The 18755-nt window shown below is 38.9% G+C and overlaps 1 protein-coding gene across 3 annotated transcripts in view; it reads right to left on the reverse strand.

The window, feature by feature from the left end:
• Positions 1-18755, reverse strand: part of tpp2 (tripeptidyl peptidase 2) — a 112414-nt gene that overhangs the window by 63609 nt on the left and 30050 nt on the right. For all 3 annotated transcript variants that reach the window (XR_009511222.1, XM_059964730.1, XM_059964729.1), the window contains exons 9-13: positions 18038-18165; positions 11138-11237; positions 10021-10169; positions 9145-9260; positions 2712-2883 (exon numbers count right to left, since the gene is read on the reverse strand). Coding sequence is in view for 2 of the 3 variants with exons in the window: in XM_059964730.1 (XP_059820713.1) it covers positions 2712-2883; positions 9145-9260; positions 10021-10169; positions 11138-11237; positions 18038-18165 (665 nt within the window). In the remaining variant the exon portion in view is untranslated. The remainder of the gene's footprint in view (positions 1-2711; positions 2884-9144; positions 9261-10020; positions 10170-11137; positions 11238-18037; positions 18166-18755) is intronic.

Consider the following 18755-nt stretch of genomic DNA (forward strand, 5'->3'; position numbering starts at 1 on the left):
AAGGGATATATTCACTTGCCACAACCTATGGAGTCACTTTTAAGGACTCTTCTTCTCCTCATGTTATTGATATTTATTGCTTATTTATTATTTCTTTATTTTTGAAATTGCAGTTTGTTGTCTTTTGCACACTGATTGAAGCCCAAGTTGGTGTGGTCTTTCATTGATCCCACTATGGTTGTTATTCTATTATGAATGAGTATGCCTGCAAGAAAATGAATCTCAGGGTTGATTCTGGTGATATACATGTACTTTGATAATAAATTTACTTTGAACTTTAAATATCATCATGAACCATTCAGGAGACTGAAAACCTCATAGATGACACTTAACCTGAGGTGGTGGTCACTCAGATACTAGATGGGTGATCACAAGGGGAAGTAAGGACATTAAGCAGCCAGTGCAAGGTTCCCCTGTGGCCAGCTCCCCCCAGTAACAAGTATACCCCTTTGGATACTGCTTGGGTGGGGGGGGGGGAATGGTCAAGGGATTCACCCATCAGAGCACAGCAGCAGCCAGGACATTGGCACTTTGGACAACTCTGAGGCTCAGCAATGAAGGGTAAGGTCAGGCAAGGCAATAGTGATAGGAGATTTGACAGTTATGAGGATGGACTGAGATTCTGTGGCTGCGAAAGGCATCAAGTGTTAGGGTCCAGTATGTCTCAGAGTGCTGCAATATATTCTGAAGGGGAGGATGAACAGCCAGAGGTTGTGGTTCACAATGGCACCAATGACATAGACAGAAAAGGGGAAGAGGCCCTGCACAGTGGGTATAAGGAGTAAGCAAAGAGGCTGAAGAGCAGGACCTACATGGTAGCAAACTTTGAATTATTTCTGGTGCCACGTGCTAGTCAGGGCAGGAATAGGATAACAGTACAGATGAATGAATGGCTAAGGAACTGATGCAGGAGAGTGGGCTTCAGGTTTCTGGGGCAGGGTTGACCTGTACAGGAGGGACGATTTGTATCTGAATTGGAGGGAAACCAATATCTTAACCAGGAGGTTTTCCAGTACAAGTGGGGAAGGTCTAAACTAGTTTGGTAGAGGAGATGGGAACCAGAGCACCAGGTCAGAAAATGGAGGGATGGAGGGGAATGTAGATGTCAAGGACAATAAAAGTAGGCAGGAGCAAAGTAATTGATAAAAAGGTCAGATACTTTGAAGCGTGCGTGTTTTAATGCTATGAGTGAACTTACGAGCATGGATCAGTAGTACATGGATCTGCAATACTGTGTCCATTATAGAGACTTGGTTGAGAGAGGGACAGGAATGGGTGCTTAATGTTCCAGGGTACTGATGTTCTAGAAAAGATAGAGGGAGGTAAAAGAGATGGGGAATTTTACTATTAATCAGGGACATTATCACAGCTGCACACAGAGGGGACATAATGAAGGACAAGAGAAAAAGAACCTTGGATGTGAAGAGAAATGATGAATTTAGACACAAAGAAAATGGAAAAATATTTAAAGCTTAGGAAACTAGAATCAAACAGAACACTTGAGGATTATAAAGAAGCCAAAAAAGAACTCAGGGGAATTAGGAAGAGGAAGAAACAGCTGTAACAATATTTCAAGGCTCTATTTACATAGTTTATTCACAAGATGGTAAGCTGTCTCATTGAACCACTGAGCTCAAGCAGTGAGGTACTCCAGCATTGAAAAATGATCACTCATCTTCGAAAAAGACAAAGGTAACCAGATCTTTTCCAAACTAATCAGTTTGATATATATGAAGAGGAAAATATGTTCATTTATCTAGAAGGCAAGATGATTCGCAGAAGACACCTATTTTGGAAAGTAAAATTATGCTCAACAAATATAAAAATGATACTTTGTGGATGAGATAGATATGTTGAATGATGACAGGACAGAGGCCAAGAAGACCATTGTGCTATCAGTTAATACAAACTTGTTACAGATAACACAAGTCATAACCAATCCAGTTTGTCTTAAGTGTGAAACAGGAACATTACCTGCAATAACAACGTGCTGTCCATCAGAGATCTGTAAGGTTGTTTAATGCATTACCACAGTTGATTATTTAAGACTGTGTCAAAAGCTAAACACTTGTTATAAGGAAGCAAAAAAAAATAGGGAGAAGAATTATTGCTTGTGAGCTGGTTGAATAACAGAGCAAGCTTTGTAAATAAGTTAATCCTTAATATGAAAAGACAAAGGTGGTTGTGAAAGTATGTTACAAAAATAAACACACATACACAAATATACAGTTTCAGCTGCCCAGTATCAGTCTAAAGCAGCCATGAGAAACATTATCATGAACACCTGACAAGAAAGGTAGTTAGGAATTACAATCAACTTAAAAAATTGATCAATAGGTTTACTGATAGTCAAGAAATGACTACCACAATTGTATTGGAGGACCTGTTGCCTTCACATTTGGATGCAAGGCATCCTCAAAGAGTAGGATTCAGTGTCCCAACCAACATTTTATTGATCAACTATCACAAACATGAAAGAAAATTTAGAAATCACATGGGGACAGAACACCAGTTGCAATGATCTATCTTACTTTCTAACAATGGCAGTACAATATCATCGGCTGTAAGGCAGTTTAAAGTGCCTAGTGGAACTAAATTCATGTTCTGTTTCACAATATTGATGCTTTGCAGAATTTCAACTATGAAACTTAATGCTCTATGAATGTAATACACTGACTAGAAATAACATGTGAGCAGCAAACTGTTCTCACCTGCATGTTCTGGGAAGACCGGTTCTATTGATATTGCATGGTCTGAAGGTGAAGCTACGTGGTGTGGATCACGGAGATAAATGCCCCGTTGATTGCCAACAACAACATTAAAACCCAAATTACTACTGGGCATGGATGAGTTTTGTATGAGGTAATCATATGCTTTATCAACCTATTAAGAAAGCAGAAATAAATTTCATATGTCAAATTTGAAAACTTATAAAAGTATTATCACAATCAGACTTATAATCACTGACATATGTTGTGAAATTTGTCATTTTTGGCAGCAGTGCATTGTAAAAGATAATAATATTAAAAAACTATAAATTACTATAAAACAACATATAAAAATAAGTAGCATAAAAAGACAAAGAACATGTGAAAATAGGTTCAATGTCTATTTAGAAATCTGATGGTGGAGGGGAAGAAGCTGTTCCTGAAAAGTTGAGTGTGTGGCTTCAGTGTCCTGCAATTTGACGAGGCCACGTCCTGGGGAATGGAGGTCAGTAATGATGATTGCTACCTTTTAAAGGCATCATCTTTTGAATTGTCATTGATGCTAATGAGGTGAGTGCCCGGATGGAACTAGCTTGGTTTACAACTTGCTGTAGCCTTTTCCGATCCTGTGCAGTGGCTCCTCCATATCAGACGGTGATGTAACCAGTTAGAACACCCTCCGCAGTGCATCAGTAGAAATTTGCAAGTGTCTTAAGCTACATATCAAGTCTTTTCGAACTCCGAATGAAATATAGCCACTGTCGTGCCTTATTTGTAGCTGCATCAGTATGTTCAACCCAGGACAGATCCTTAGAGATGTTGACAGCCAGGAAATTGAAACTGCGCATCCTTTTCTCTCTGGTTTCCTGATGAGCACTGGTGCACATTCCCTTGACTTCTTCCTCCTGTAGTCCATAATTAATTCCTTGGTATTTCTGATGTTGACTGCAAGGTTGCTGTTGAGACACCACTCAACCAGCTGATCTATCTCACTCCCGCACACCTCCTCGTCTCCATCTGAAATTCTGCCAGCAACAGCTGTGTCACTGGCAATTTATATACTGTGTTTGAGTTGTGCCTAGCCACACAGAGAGAGTAGAACAGTGGGCCAAGCACGTATCCTTGAGGTGTGCTAGTGCTGAGTGTTAGCAAGAAGGGAAAATTATTTCCGATCCACACACCTCCTGATGAAGTTAAGGATCCAGTTATAGGAGGAGGTACCGAGGCCCAGGTTTTGGAGCTTGTTGATTAGAACTGAGGGCAAGATTGTGTTCAATTGTGAGCTGTAATCAATAAATAGCAGCTGACATAGGTATTGCTATTGTCCAGGTGATCCAAGGCCGAGAGGAGAGCCAATGAGACTGCGTCTGCTTGTAGACCTATTGTGGTGATAGGCAAACTGCTGCAGGTCCAGGTCCTTGCTTAGGAAGGAGTTTATTCTGACCATGACCAAGCCCTCAAAGCACTTCATCACAGTAAATGTGAGTGCAACTGGGTGATAGTCATTAAGGTAGCTCATCTGCTTTTCTTGGGCACTGGTATGATCGTCACCCTTTTGAAACAGGTGGGAATCTACGACTGCAGAAGTGAGAGAGTGAAGACCTTCTTGAACACACCCTCCAGTTGGTTGGCACAGGTACACCATTAGGACCTGTTACAAAATCCCGTAACTGGATCACTTACCAGCAAAGATAGAGAGGTCCGTTGAAGTCTGATGGTACTATTTTTAAAAGTATTTATTGACAAAGGGCACAAAAATAAGATTAATGCCAACATACAGATAATATACGTCGTCAATGCTAAATCTAAAGCGCGGGTATAATAATAACCAATAAGAAATAGCTCTATTGTTGTCTAGGGGATAATGTATTGTCCGATGGAAAGATAACAGTCACTAGCAGTTCGTTCAAGCTGCAGCGTTGTTGGGTTTAAGAGCGATGCGGTTTAAACTTGCCCGGGTCTTTTATGATGCCAATCCGTTGAGTCAGGGGAGCGGATTCTCCCATTGTCAGCTACAAGCTGTTTTCTGTGGTTCCAGCCACGGAATTGAACGGACGTGACTTCCTTCAGATGACCTCCTGCTGTTACGTGGTCGCTTAACGTTTCTTCTGGTGCGTCTGAGGGACTGTTCCTACAGACCTTCTTTTATCCTGACTCGCAGGGTCGTAGGTCAATCAGTTTGTGGGTGTGCACTCTCTCCCTCAACCAGCCCACTTTGCCTGAGGGCGTTCACGTAGTATAGTAGCTCAATCCACAAATTGGTCTCCAAGAGACAATGGCCATGTCCCGTAGCTTTAATCGCCGGGGAAACGAGCTAGCCTGCACGTCTCTTTTCTCATTTCCTGGGCCCCTTGACCCAACCCAACAGTGATCTTGCGATTCTCACAAAGGAGGGGGCTACGGATGTAACAGACCTAACACTTTACGAGTGTTCACCCTCTTGAAAGATGTTCTGATATTGCTGATATTGCAGCAATTCACACAGGTATAATTTTCTTCTCCCTTTTAAAGCATGCATAAAAGGGGTTGAGCTCATCTGGGACTGAAGCAGCACAACCATTCACATTAGGTTTCACCTTGTAGGAAGTAATGGTCTGCAAACCCTGCCAGAGCTGATGTGCATCTGATTCTGTCTTTAACGTCAAACAGATTTGTTTATTTGCTCTTAAAATAGCCTTCCATAGGTCACACATGGGCTTCTTGTATAGTCCTGGATCATCCACACAGATCTTGAAGTTGGCGACAAACAGCGCATTCATAAACACAAGAGATTCTGCAGAAGCTGAAAATCCAGAGCAATTCATTTATATCTGAAGATGTATCACTGAATATTGTTCAGTCCAATGTCTCTAAGCAGTCCTATAAGTACTCCTCTGCCTCCCCTGACCATACTTTCTTGGTCCTCACTACTGGCACTGTGGGCTTTAGTCTCTGCCTATATGCTGGGAGTAGAAGTACAGCCAAGTGGTCGTATTACTGAGAAACTTTAGCAACTGCAGGATCTGGAATGTGACCTGGGGTACCAAAAATGTATTAATAATCATGAAACCAAACAGTTTACACAACCCTAGTCTCATCTGGATCATTTTCTCAATAAATAAATGAACAAATATAACGTTTTTGTGTTATTTACTTAATTGGGTTCTCTTTATCTAGTTTTAGTACTTGCGTGAAGATCTGATCACATTGTAGGTCATATTTATGCAGAAAAGGAGAAAATTCTACAAGGTTCACAAATTCTCTCCCCTCTCCTATTTTCTCTTTACACCAATGATTGTCACCCGAGATCCATCAATCAAGCTGATAAAGTTTGCGGAGGACACCACTGTCATTGAACTGATGGCCAGAGGTAATAAATCCAAATACCACCACGAAATAAACAAGCTAGTATCCCAGGGCAATCACAACAACTCGCAGCTGAATGTCCTCAAATCAGTGGAGATGCATATTGACTTCAGGAGAAATGTATCTCCTCTGCAGCTATTCATCATCAGCAACTCTAGTTAGGACCATTTCAACATTCAGGTTCATGGGCCTCATTATTTCACAGGACCTCAGATGAGAGAACTGCGTCTTCTTCATTAACAAAAACACTCGGCAGAGGATGTACTTCTTGCAGCAGCTGGTAAAATTCAGTCTTTTCCAGAACATACTGGTACATTTCTGCATTGCCATCATAGAGAGCATTCTCAGATCAATCATTACTGCCTGGTTTGGTGCAGGATCCTCTCACGACATACAAGCAAACAGTCAGGTCAGCAGAGAGAAAAAAAATCACTGACTCATTAATACCATCACTGCAAGACTTTTGTGTGTACAGGACAAAGAAGCGAGCAGAACAAAACCATTGCCGACTCCACCCACCCAGCAAACTGCCTCTTCTAATGCTCCCTTCTAGAAAGTGCTATACAGCTACGAAAACAAAACCTCCCTTCTCCCCCCAGGCAGTTAATCTGATCAACATTCTAGCCAGACTTCCCCCCCTTATTACCCCTGTCACTGCACTGTAAGCACTGCAAACCACTTTTATAATGCTGCTTACATTGTAAATACTGATAATTCTGTATTTATGCACATTTTATTCCATATCTGGACTTTAACCACTAACTTTATATAATTCTTTATAATTGTTGAATGCTTTTGTTTTTTGTTGCATGTCATGCTCTGACCAACACACCTTGGCAAATTCCTAATACATGAAATGTATCTGGTGAATAAAGATGATCCATAATAAAACTGCAGAACATACCAGGATGAGTGTAGTGCCAACAACTTTAAAGACACTTGACAGAATTCAAGGGAAAGCAGACCATTTGATAGGCACCACATCAACCAACATTCAGTCTTTTCTCTACCACCAAACAGTGACTGCATTATTTACCACCCTCAAAACACACTTCTGATCCAAGCTTCCAAACCTCAGACTCTACTCCAAAAAAAGTCAAGTAAAGTCACAGCAATAACACCACTCCTGGGTCTAAATCCTGAAACTCTCTCCTCAGCAGCACCATGGAGTGTCATACCAGGATGACTGCTGCAATTCAAGATAGCTCACCCATCACCTTCCCAACAACAATTAAGAAAAGGGCATTAAATGCTGGCCTTAGTACATATCATAGTTAAAGAGACCACTGATTCTTGAGGTACCCGTTTGTTACAGTTCACTGAACTGAAAATAATCCATTTATCCCTACTCATTTCCCCAAGTAACCAATCCACTATTCACGCTAGAATATTACTCTCACACCAGTGCTCTTAAGTTTTGCAGAAACCTGAATGAATCTTTTCCATGTATATTGCTGTCACTTAACAATGGATTCCAGTATGTTTCTACCAAAATATTATCAGACTAATAGACATAGGCCTTTTTCTTCCTATTTTCTTGAATGGCTATGCTATTGTATTCAAATTTACTTGGTCCACTGCTGACAGCTCCCTATGATCTTGATCTGTCTCCATCTTTGGCAACAGACTGTCTACTGATACCTTTTTAAAACCAATTGACTTTCAGTTATTTTGACTATACCTGTTCTTACTCTGTGACTTGCAAACACACTATTCTGTTCTTTCGGTTTCTCAGTAACTACCACACACCTGTTCTCAGGATGAAGCTTTCCATTCCAGAACATTTGAGACAGCTTCCTTTTACCAAGAATGAGGTTTCTAAAACACAAATTTTCTCCATTTTCCACACATCTACTCTCATCCATCCTCCCACCATAACCGATAGGTTTTCCTTGTCCTTACCTAACAATGAGCCTTCATATTCAGCACATTTTTCTCCATAATGTCTGCCCAGCATTTTACCACTAAACCCATTTCCCACCCCACTCCCCTGCTTTCCTGCTCTATGCGACTCCCTTGTCTGCTCGTCCCACCCAACTGATCTCTCTCCTGGATCTGGTTTTGAGTTTTAGCTTTGTGAGGAGGTGTGGAGAGAGAGCACGTGAAGATGCTTGGAGAATCCCACCTGAAGGGGAGACCCTATTGTAAGTAGAGCTTTGTGCAGATGAATGGAGTCAAGGCGGAAGTGCAAATACTTCTGAGTTAGCCAGTTTGATTGTGATGTTCTTCGAGGGAAGTTTGATCTGTGGCTGATGATGGGGGTTCAGAGCTGTGAGTAAAGCAATGCACCCAAATACTACAGAAATTAGCTCCAACATTTATGTGCACATTTAGACTGGTTTAACTGTAAAGAGATCTTGTATTTCTTTTTCTGTTAACTGTTGAAGTTGGAATATTGCTATACTTCCACTGTAATTGTATGCCAGTGTACAATCTGTTATTTCCTGGCAAATGATGGCTTTGCATGGGACTGTATTTACACAACATTCACCACAATTTTCGTTCCCTCATCAGAACATTCCAACTTTCCTGGTTGGTTGAACCCGAATCATACCAACCCCAGATGTGTGTTGCTTACTGAAGGTGGCCTTCTCACCGTTACCCACGTGATGCAGAGTTGTGTGGCCATTAGACGGAGTTTGTTACAAGCCCAGTGAGAGGGTTACACTTGTAATGTTTTTCAATGTGCTGAGATCATTTCAATGCGTGGGGAATTTTGGAAGGACCACAGCTAAGGTGTCCACCATCTCTGTAGCCATCTCTTTGAAAATATAGAATAAGGCAAATAATTTTAATTTGTAAAACTATGCAGAAGTTGCAATTACAATACAGGTAAAAATCAAAATGTGCCACATCACACGATTCAGCAATGTGTGTGTTATGTCACAAACATTGCTAAATTATGCGTTAAGGCACAATGCTTTCGAAGAGATGTAACTACATTACCTTGCTTCTAACAATAAATTGTTAGATCTTAACAATGATTCCATATCCAGACATTAACTAATACACCACTAACAAGAGTTGATTTCTTCAAATCACTCCAACATCATAACCAAATTTAAAGAATAAAGAAAGATTACAAACGTACCTGAATTACACCATGTCCCTGTGCAAATATTTCAATATCATCAATCTTCATAGCTGTGTTTTCAAGTGCTCGCCGAATGAAATGAACACTGTAGCCAATACCATTCGCTTTAAGGCCTGCAAAAGTTGTATTAAAATCAAAATACATATAAATACTAAATTACATACTCAGCACAATATAGCATGGGACACAAGAAGCCATAATCAGAAATATTGATTGGCAAAACACAGACAAAACTATCAGCCTCTGGAAGTAGTGCAGAGAACAGGCACAAATTGACCTCAATTTTTTTTAGTAGCTGCCAGAATAGACATTACTCAGCGGCATAAAATATAAGAACACACTAAGAGACTAATAATCAGAAAAAAATTATTGGTCCAAATCATGTTTCCTACAAATTCTAGTAGTACTCCAGTGACTTGTTCTAAATATATAACACCCTTGACGTATAAACCTTGCTCTAAGTGACAGAGGAAGCCATTTATCTAAATATTTCACAATGGGATGAATCATGCAGTATCAGTGACTCTCAGAGTATGGTGCCAGCTTACATAGCAAACACATTATGGTAAGCATTCTGTAGCATAAGGGTTAAGGATCAACGTGACATAATGGACTGTGCAAAATAAGGCCGACAAGATTTGAAGAATAATTCTTCCACACTTAAACTACTTATTTTTAAAATTACAACAGGCAAACATCACTTCTAGCCAATAAGGAATCAGTTATTCAACAAAGCACTAAGAGATTCCCTTTACAAACATGCCATAACATGTCATGTCTATTTAATAATAGGTTGGCTTATATAGGCATATGCAAAGCATTACTCTGTTCACATTTTTTCAGTCAGTCATTCACAAAAATACATTACGTTACCTGAAAGCAAAAGAGCAATGCCGCCACACGCATTTGGAGAAGACATTGAGGTACCGTTCATCAGCTGTGTTCCACGTAGTGTCCAGTTTGGAACAGAAGCTATAGCACCTCCTGGTGCACTGATGCACACTCCGAGAGCTCCATCAGCACTTAAAAACATTTTTAACAGTTAAATAATCTACACTATAAAAATCATGAAACAATATTAAACTTGAGTACTTATAATACAAGTAATTTAGATTTTATCCACAACGGAAACTTGATAACTTCAGAACAGTGCTAATTCAAGTTCCCCAAGTTTTTTCTTACAAATAAAGAGTAGGTTTCCAGTGGTTTAAAGTATCAAAAACCATACAACTTTTAAGATATTAAGCATAAAGCTTTTATGGTTCAAAGTCTGTTTCAGATACTTTTTGAAAATATTCTATTACTTCTGATTCCCTTTCAATTCTGTTCAGAAAAATAACCTAATTATTATTTTGAAAATCCTTAACCTAAATTTGGAGCGCAACTCAATTATGAATTCTGCATTTCAGCTACACAAGATCTTATAAAGGAGAAAGTACCAGCCTGCCTTGAAATAAAAGCAGAATATGTTGGAAATACCCAGCAGCTCAGACAGCATCTGTGAACATCCCCCCAGGTCAACCACCTTTCATCTCAACTAAGTATGTGAGTAAACAAGTGTTTATGTTGCAGAGGGGAGTAGAAGGTTCAGAGAACAAAGGCAACGTTTGCAATGGGTTGGCTCCAGGTGACAAATGATGGTGGTGTCATCTATGAGAGCATGATTTCCACGTATTAATCATAACATAGGTGAGAAGAGGGAGACAGAATGCTAAAACAAAGAGCTTACTGGAAATGCCAGGTAACATAGGAACTTCGGTTTATTACATTGAGGTGAATTATGCTGATTGGGACCCATTGTTCTGAAAGGAATTGCCAGTGTTTAGTCATTATAGATCTGGATAGTAACAATTATATAAAAATGTAATTTTTCAGATATAGTTTCAGATATACTTTTTAGGGTTTAGTAATGTTATTGCATAATCCATGATGCATCATTATAAATCTTCCTCAATTAACCAACTACTTGACCAACACAGAAGTTACTTACCATGGGCCCCTTGAAGACCAGGTGTACTGGTTGGCAGGCAGCTTCTCGCGCAAGGAGTATTCAGAAACCATCATGTCAGGTGAAACGTATGCACCAACACCTGTGGATTCAAAATAAAACTGAATTGCTGGTATAACTTTTTTATAGTGCAATTACTTCTAAACTGTCATCCCATGAAGTCAAAGCCAACTAGAATGAAGAGTAATCAAGTTAATACCATTTAAATCATGCACCATAAAAAGAATCCTAACTGGATGCATCACAGCTTGCATGACAAATGCTCTAACCCAGGACCACAAACAAAGCAGAGATGTAGACAAAGCCCAGTCTGTCACAAAAACCTACTGCCCACCAATGTCTCCGTCTACACTTTCTTGTGCCTCAGAAACTTCTACCTAGGTCACTTTTTCTGCAAAACAACAAATTACCCAACATATGCCAGTGATACGAAACCTGATTCCAATTCATTGTGGTTTTGAATATGGTTGTATGGAGTAGATTTTAAACTGTCACAACTTTCAAGCAATGCATCCTAAACAGAAAGTTAGGTTTACTGAGATATTGCCAAAGGGTAGTGAAGTGGTTCTGTGGAGAACATACTGGCTGTTCTCTCTCATAGTATTCATATTCTCACTACTGCCATTCCACTAATGCTTGTTACTGTACCCAAGTCCTTATTGTTGCTTATTGGCAAATTAATCTAACTGATTTTATGCAGAGGAAGTGGGAACAGATTGTAGTCAAGTCAATTAAGCAGCCTAAACAATCTTCAGAACAAATAACAGCTTGTTCACAGGTGCTTAAGAGCATTCTAGAATTGGGAAAGACACACAAAAGTCAGGTAACAACATTATGCATGAGGGTGGTGTTCAAGCATTACTTGATTTATGAAATGGAAAGTGTTTAGTTAAGCAAAATGTTTTATATCAACAAAGTGCATTATGATTACTTGGTGCACTGTATTCACATGGGTGGAGAATGGCATTATTATAGAAAAGAGATTCATAAATCAAAGATACCAGCAAGTCCACAATGAACTACATTGCCAATGGGGTGCCTAAGGGGGTTAATACATTGAAGGGAGATTTTCACAGCTTTTCTTAATGGAAATGGTCATTTGTATAGAGTTTCCAGAGCAGAATGTTACTTGCCATGCAAATAACCCATTGTATTTGCTATCCAGGTGATTACCTTGTGATTTTATTAGCTGAGGAATAATGATTACATCTCCCTTTAAATACAATGCATTTCGCCTTTCCATAATCAGGCAGTAGAAAAATGCTCCAGATATAGCATTAACTTCTTTGTCTTTCTGCACTCCATGGGTTGGTCAAAGGTTGAGCCCACATACTGACCACAATATATTTTCAGTCATTTCACAAATGACACTCATTGTTCCACTTCCCTCTCTACATTGGCCTGAACAATCGGCAGGTTAAAGAGACTTTAACCTGAAATGTTACCTCTGTTTCCCTTTCACTGATGCAACCTGACCTGTTTACAGCTTCCAGCACTTGCAGTTTTTATTTCAAATTTCCAGTATCTTTGACTTTCAATATTCACTTTGGTTTACACCTTCAACTATAAAAGAAAAGGTACAATGGACTGCCCCATCAGAAATGCACCAAGGCAGTTCCCAGGTATTATATGGCAACCATCAGCTAATGATCAAAGCTGAGCTAAACAATGTGCAAGTAATATCCTTTGTGTTTTGAAACAACTCTGGCTTCTGATGTAGTGCCTCCAATGCAGTGGGTTTCAATGAACTCTTGCATTATTCCTCTCCTCAAAAAGCCTACATCCAATCTGCTATCTTCTTTATATCATGATGTCTTTAGAACCAGCCTGGAAAGAATATTTTAAAAAATTTGTGCAATCACTGCTTTGGCTACTGCTGGCAAACCTATGCAAATGCTCACCCCACTCCACCCCCACCACCCCATGCAACTGTGATAAACTGCAGATCAGCACAAGGATCTCCTTAGAGAAGTAGAGGCAACGTCAGAGAATTGCTCACAAAAAAGGAGCCTGAACAGTACCAGTTGCTCAACAACCTTTGCTACTCTGGTCCTCCACATCCTCTAGAATGTCACTCCATTTTCCATATATTCACTATCACTTTCATACTACAGACAGATTGCCATTAAAGCTACTATATCTCAATGGTAATTGGTGGTGGTTCAAGTAATTCCAGATTAACCTTCAGAAATCCCTCATGACCATTTAAACTTCAATGTTCTCCAAATGCAACTGTTAACTGCTGATAAATGCCAGATGTTCCTATATAAAAGATAAAAGAGATTAGCTTTATTTGTCATATGCACATTGAAACTTACAGGGAAATAAACCATTTGCATCAACAACCAACACAGTATATTATTTATTGACATTATTAGCGATTACCATTGCCGTGTTTGGTACAGCAAGTATCATACCAATATTCCTGGAGAATTTGCATTACTAACTCCTCTTTTACATTCTTTTAGCTTGCATACACATTATTCATTTTGCTGTGTGGTAGTGTAAAAACATACATATAATTTGTAAATGTATGGCTAATTTTACCATATCAATAATTAAACCCAGGACCCATTTGCAATACCGAGAATACACAACTGTTGTTAAGAGAAGGCCAGACTAACAACCTGTTAACCTGGATTATTTCTGAAAGTCACTCACATAAAAGTGGAAGGTATCGAGTTCAACATCAGAGCACCAACGTAGAATAGTGCAGATGCCATGCACGGATTAATGGAAGCATTCCCTGGATCTTATCTATCTTTCAGGACATATATTGGGCTCCAATAACACAATGACTAGATGAACATTATTTGTCATGTGTACTTGAAAACATTCCGTGAAATGCAGTGTTTTTGCACCAAGAACCAACGCAGTCTGAGGATTGTGCTTTAGGGAGCCTGCAAGTGTTGTCATGCTTCCACGCCAACTCATTGATCCAAACTATAAGCCTGCAGAACATGGGAGGAAACCTCAGCACCCGGAGGACACCCATGTGGTTACAGGGAGAACATACAAATTCCACACAATACACTGGTGGGACTTGAATCCCAATCAGTGACTGCTAGTACTGTAAAGCCATGCATGGTTTTTCTCTCTCTCTAGTCCTATTTTACACAATCATCTTTTCCTACCTTCTATGCAAGACTCAACGCTTCATGATTGGTACTGAAAAGGCATAAGGCGCTTTGAAGATCTTTTCATTGATAATCGTTTTGCAACTTTTCAACAACCATCTGTAAAGTTTAACCTACCTGATACTCATTTCCTTAGATATCTTCAAATTAGACTTTTCATTAACCCTTAAATATCAAACTTTCCTGAGATGCCCAAGAAAAACATTGTGGACCCGTTTCTTCGTATTAATCCATTGGGTAAAGGTTTAATATCTTATATTCGTGATAAATGAGTGATCCTGAGGCGTGCACCCTTCAATAAAATTAGAACGGCCTGGGAGCACGATTTAAATATTTCTTTATCTGATGCAGTTTAGGATTCAATTCTTAAGTCAGTTAATTCAACCTCTTTAGTGCTCGCCACTGCCTTTTGCAGTTTAAGGTTGAACATAGGGGTCATATGTGAGAGAAATGATTAAATTAAAGATGGTACTTAAGGAGTCCATTTAGTATGTGCTGACACAGAAAGAGCGTGCAAAGCAACTTGCAGGGCAACGTATAAACCAATTTGCAAAATGAGGATGAAACAATAGCTTGCTGATTAAAGAAGCGATACGGGTAACGGGAAGACATGCTTAACGGTTGAACAATAACGGTCAAAATGCGCTGAGGCTGATAAGTGGGCCAAAGGGTAATCACATTTGTAATTTTGTAATGAGATTAAGGAAGAATGTCTGCACCTCACATGGGTGCAACTCACAAAGTCGTAAACAAGTAGGGTATAAAAAACTGTGCAAAGTGTAATTCGGCACTCAATCTAGCAGGAGCTGGTTGGGTCCGACTCTGCAGACTCGAGAAATAAAGTTTACCGTTCTGCAAATTGCTGAGACTCAGTGTGTTTCTGACAATATGTCTAAAACTAAATTATCGTGGTTTTATCCTGACATTAGTCCCATTTGTGATAAGTGTAAAGGGGGGCGAGACTTCTCTTATTCGTATGTACTGGGCTTGTCCTAGTCTAGAGAAATTCTGGAGAGAAGTTTTATTTAATTGCCACTTAGAACCTAACCTTCTGATTGCTCTTTTTGGCACCTTGGGTGAAGTAGACTTGCATTTGTGTCCGACTAAATGTTGAACATATCTTTTGCCTCTCTGTTGGCTAGATTGTTAGTTCTTCTTAGGTGGAGAGATGTTGCCCCACCCACTCATGCTCAATGGCTTAGTAATATTATGTCCTGCTTAAACCTTGAAAAGATTCATTTGGACTCAACTTACACCACATGCTGTCGGAACAGTGCTGCCAGGATAATTAAGGACACGACCCATCCAGCCAACCCACTTTTTGTCCCTCTTCCTTCCTGGAGAAGGTTCAGGAGCGTGAAGACTTGTACGGCCAGATTTGTGAACAGCTTCTTTCCAACTGTGATTAGACTACTAAATGGATCCTGACCCGGATCTGGGCCGTACCTTCTAAATATCCAGACTTGACTTGCACTACCTTACTTTCCCTTTTCTATTTTCTAATTATGATTTATAATTTAAATTTTTATTATATCTACTATCGATTTGTACTCCGGGGAGCACGAAGCGCAAAATCAAATATTGCTGTGATGATTGTACGCTCTAGTATCAATTGTTTGGCGACAATAAAGTAATAAAGTATTCACTTCTCAATTTGGACATAAAGTTTCATAAGGTTTGGGGACCCTTTCTTGAATACTTTCATAACTCCTCTTTAGATTAAGTTTATCCTTTTTTTTGTAGAGCTTTTTTTCCCTCTGTAAGTTTTACGTTTACGTGAATTGTATTATAGTTTCGGTAGTAGACATTATATTTTCTTTTTTTATATATACTTACAGCTCTGTGGGGTCGAATGCTCTAATTAATTTTTCTTTTACACATTGAAATGGTTGGCCTGGAGTTTTGTAGTGGAAGGGTGGGGAGGACACTAACTTTATATGGTTTTATTTTGGGTGCTTTTTCCGTATTGTTATGAATGATATATTAGACACATTTGTTTTGCACTTTATAAATCTCCATTTTGTTTATGTTTCTTTTTGTTGTTGTATTGTAGATACTCATAAAAAAAATTAATTAAAAAAAGCCATGCACTAACACTAAATGTACAGCTCAGCTACAGTTTAACAGGCATGAACAAAGTGTGATATTCTTCAACAGCTAATTTCTCATTATATTTACCATTTATAAAATTAAATGTCTTGTCTTAAAGCTTTTTTTACATGACTCTCCCAAACATTATTCCAAATACTTCAGACAATAATTTACAAAGAATTCCAAAACTGAAAGCCAACCATTGAAATGCAATATTTAGGTACCAAATCACAGAACGTCCATCAAGGTAAAATAAGACAAGAAAAAGTTAACCAGTAAACCAACATAATTCTCTCCACTGAACTGCTTGTGAAATTTTTAAACAGCAGCCAAACTGAAGCAAAGTAAATCGCAATTGACGACATGGTGCAGACCAGCAAATGTGGTACAGGGTACTGTATCAAAGTACATTACGTTCAATTTTACATTAAATATCCAGCTAGAATGATGCACAAGTACAAGCTCAGGAAAAAGAAGGGATGCAAACTAAAATAAACTAGAACCACAACATAAACTATTCAACCATTTGGTCATGCATTATATAGGAAAGGCATGAAAAAACTAGTATCATACAGAGTGATAACATCATACAGCTATGCAAGTTAAGACATGGTATTTTAACTAAAATATTATAATGCAGGCATTTGCAAAACTGGTTTTCAAATATTTTAGTCCTTTTAGCTTTGAGCCTTGACTGTTTGACATACACGGCAACAAAATTAGACAGCTTTTTCAGTTTAATTTCCCATAGTACCATGCAAAGAGTACTCAAGAACATAGAATTTCCAATTAGAAACTCAAGGCTCCTATAGTTTTCTGCCTATTAAAATGGAAAATTGCAGCCTCATAATAAGAAAACATCCAGAGCATCAACATTTTGCAGAGTGATTACATCTGGCTGAACAGGAATATTTATTTACTAAAATGAATTTTTACTGAAGATAGAATTTAAATAAAGGTTGATTAAACAATTAGGTAATAACAAACATTTCAGCAATTGTCCAACAAGAAGTTTTCTGTTTAATCAATTTATATTCTTTAACCAAGGTTCGAAAAGACGTAAAATGGCTCAGATATCTTCCAGTAGTTTGTTTCTGAGTGCGGGGGAAATAGAGGATGATTCTGTAAAACTATAATAATGCAAATGTTTTAAAATGCACAAGCTAAATAACTGGCAAATTAACCAACAATCCCTAAAACTTAAGAACCGTTATTTTGGTCAAAATTCCACAGCTTAAATACATGCAAAGTCTGGATTCTTTAAGTCAAAGTTTGACCACTTGCCTGTTCAGAATGAATCAGGTGAGCTGATTTCAGCTAGTAAGACTCCACTGTACTACAATTATACCGATATCTCTGGTATAACGTGGTCCACCGCTGGCACCCTCCATACTCCATACACCCTCTACAACTTCTCTGTATAACAAGGCTACAAGTAACTGAAGAAATGGAACAGTGGCTGATAACACAATATAGCTTAATAGTGAAGTTCATTGTGATCCAATGGATTTAAAACCATCATCTAAGATTAAACACGCTAACAGGGATTTGACAGATGTACTGGATCACTTCAATCCATTGTCAACACCTTCAAGTGGAAAACATCAGTAAAAAAGAAATGGTTTCACAGGATTTGAACAAAACTAGTTCCTACCAATGACACTGGAAGTAGTTCCACCTGGACATCCTACAGTGGAAAGGCATGGTCCATTATTGCCTGCACTTGACACGTAGATCACATTATGTTTCAATACCGCTTCATTAATCACTTCACAAATACATCTAAAAATGTTGAAACATCACATTAGACTTTTTGTAACTGTGCACACAGTACAGTCACCTAAAGTTATGGAATTCACCTAAATCTATTCAAACTAATTTTACACCAACAACTCAATCAATCTACACTATATAATTGAGTACCTTTCTCATTAAATCTTTCAAGTCTGGTTATTGACAACATTTGAGTTTGAGAGCCGAGAGGTAATGTTGTAGCTATATAGGACCCTTGTCAGACCCCACTCGAAGTACTGTACTCAGTTCTGATCACCTCACTATAGGAAGGACGTGGGAACCATAAAAAAGGGTGCAGAGGATATCTACAAGAATATTGCCTGGATTGGGGAGCAAGCCTTATGAGAATAGGTTGAGTGAACTCGGCCTATTTTCCTTGGAGTGACAGAGGATGAGTGGTGACCTGATAGAGGTGTATAAGATGATGAGAGGCATTGATTGTGTGGATGGTCAGAGGGTGTTCCCCAGGGCTGAAATGGCTAGCACGAGAGGGCATAGTTTTAAGGTGTTTGGAAGTAGGTACAGAGGAGATGTCAGGGGTAAGTTTTTTTTTAAAAACACAGAGAATGGTGAATGCG

The sequence above is a fragment of the Hypanus sabinus genome, chromosome 3 (genome assembly GCF_030144855.1).
Source record: "Hypanus sabinus isolate sHypSab1 chromosome 3, sHypSab1.hap1, whole genome shotgun sequence".
Lineage (NCBI taxonomy): Eukaryota > Metazoa > Chordata > Chondrichthyes > Myliobatiformes > Dasyatidae > Hypanus > Hypanus sabinus.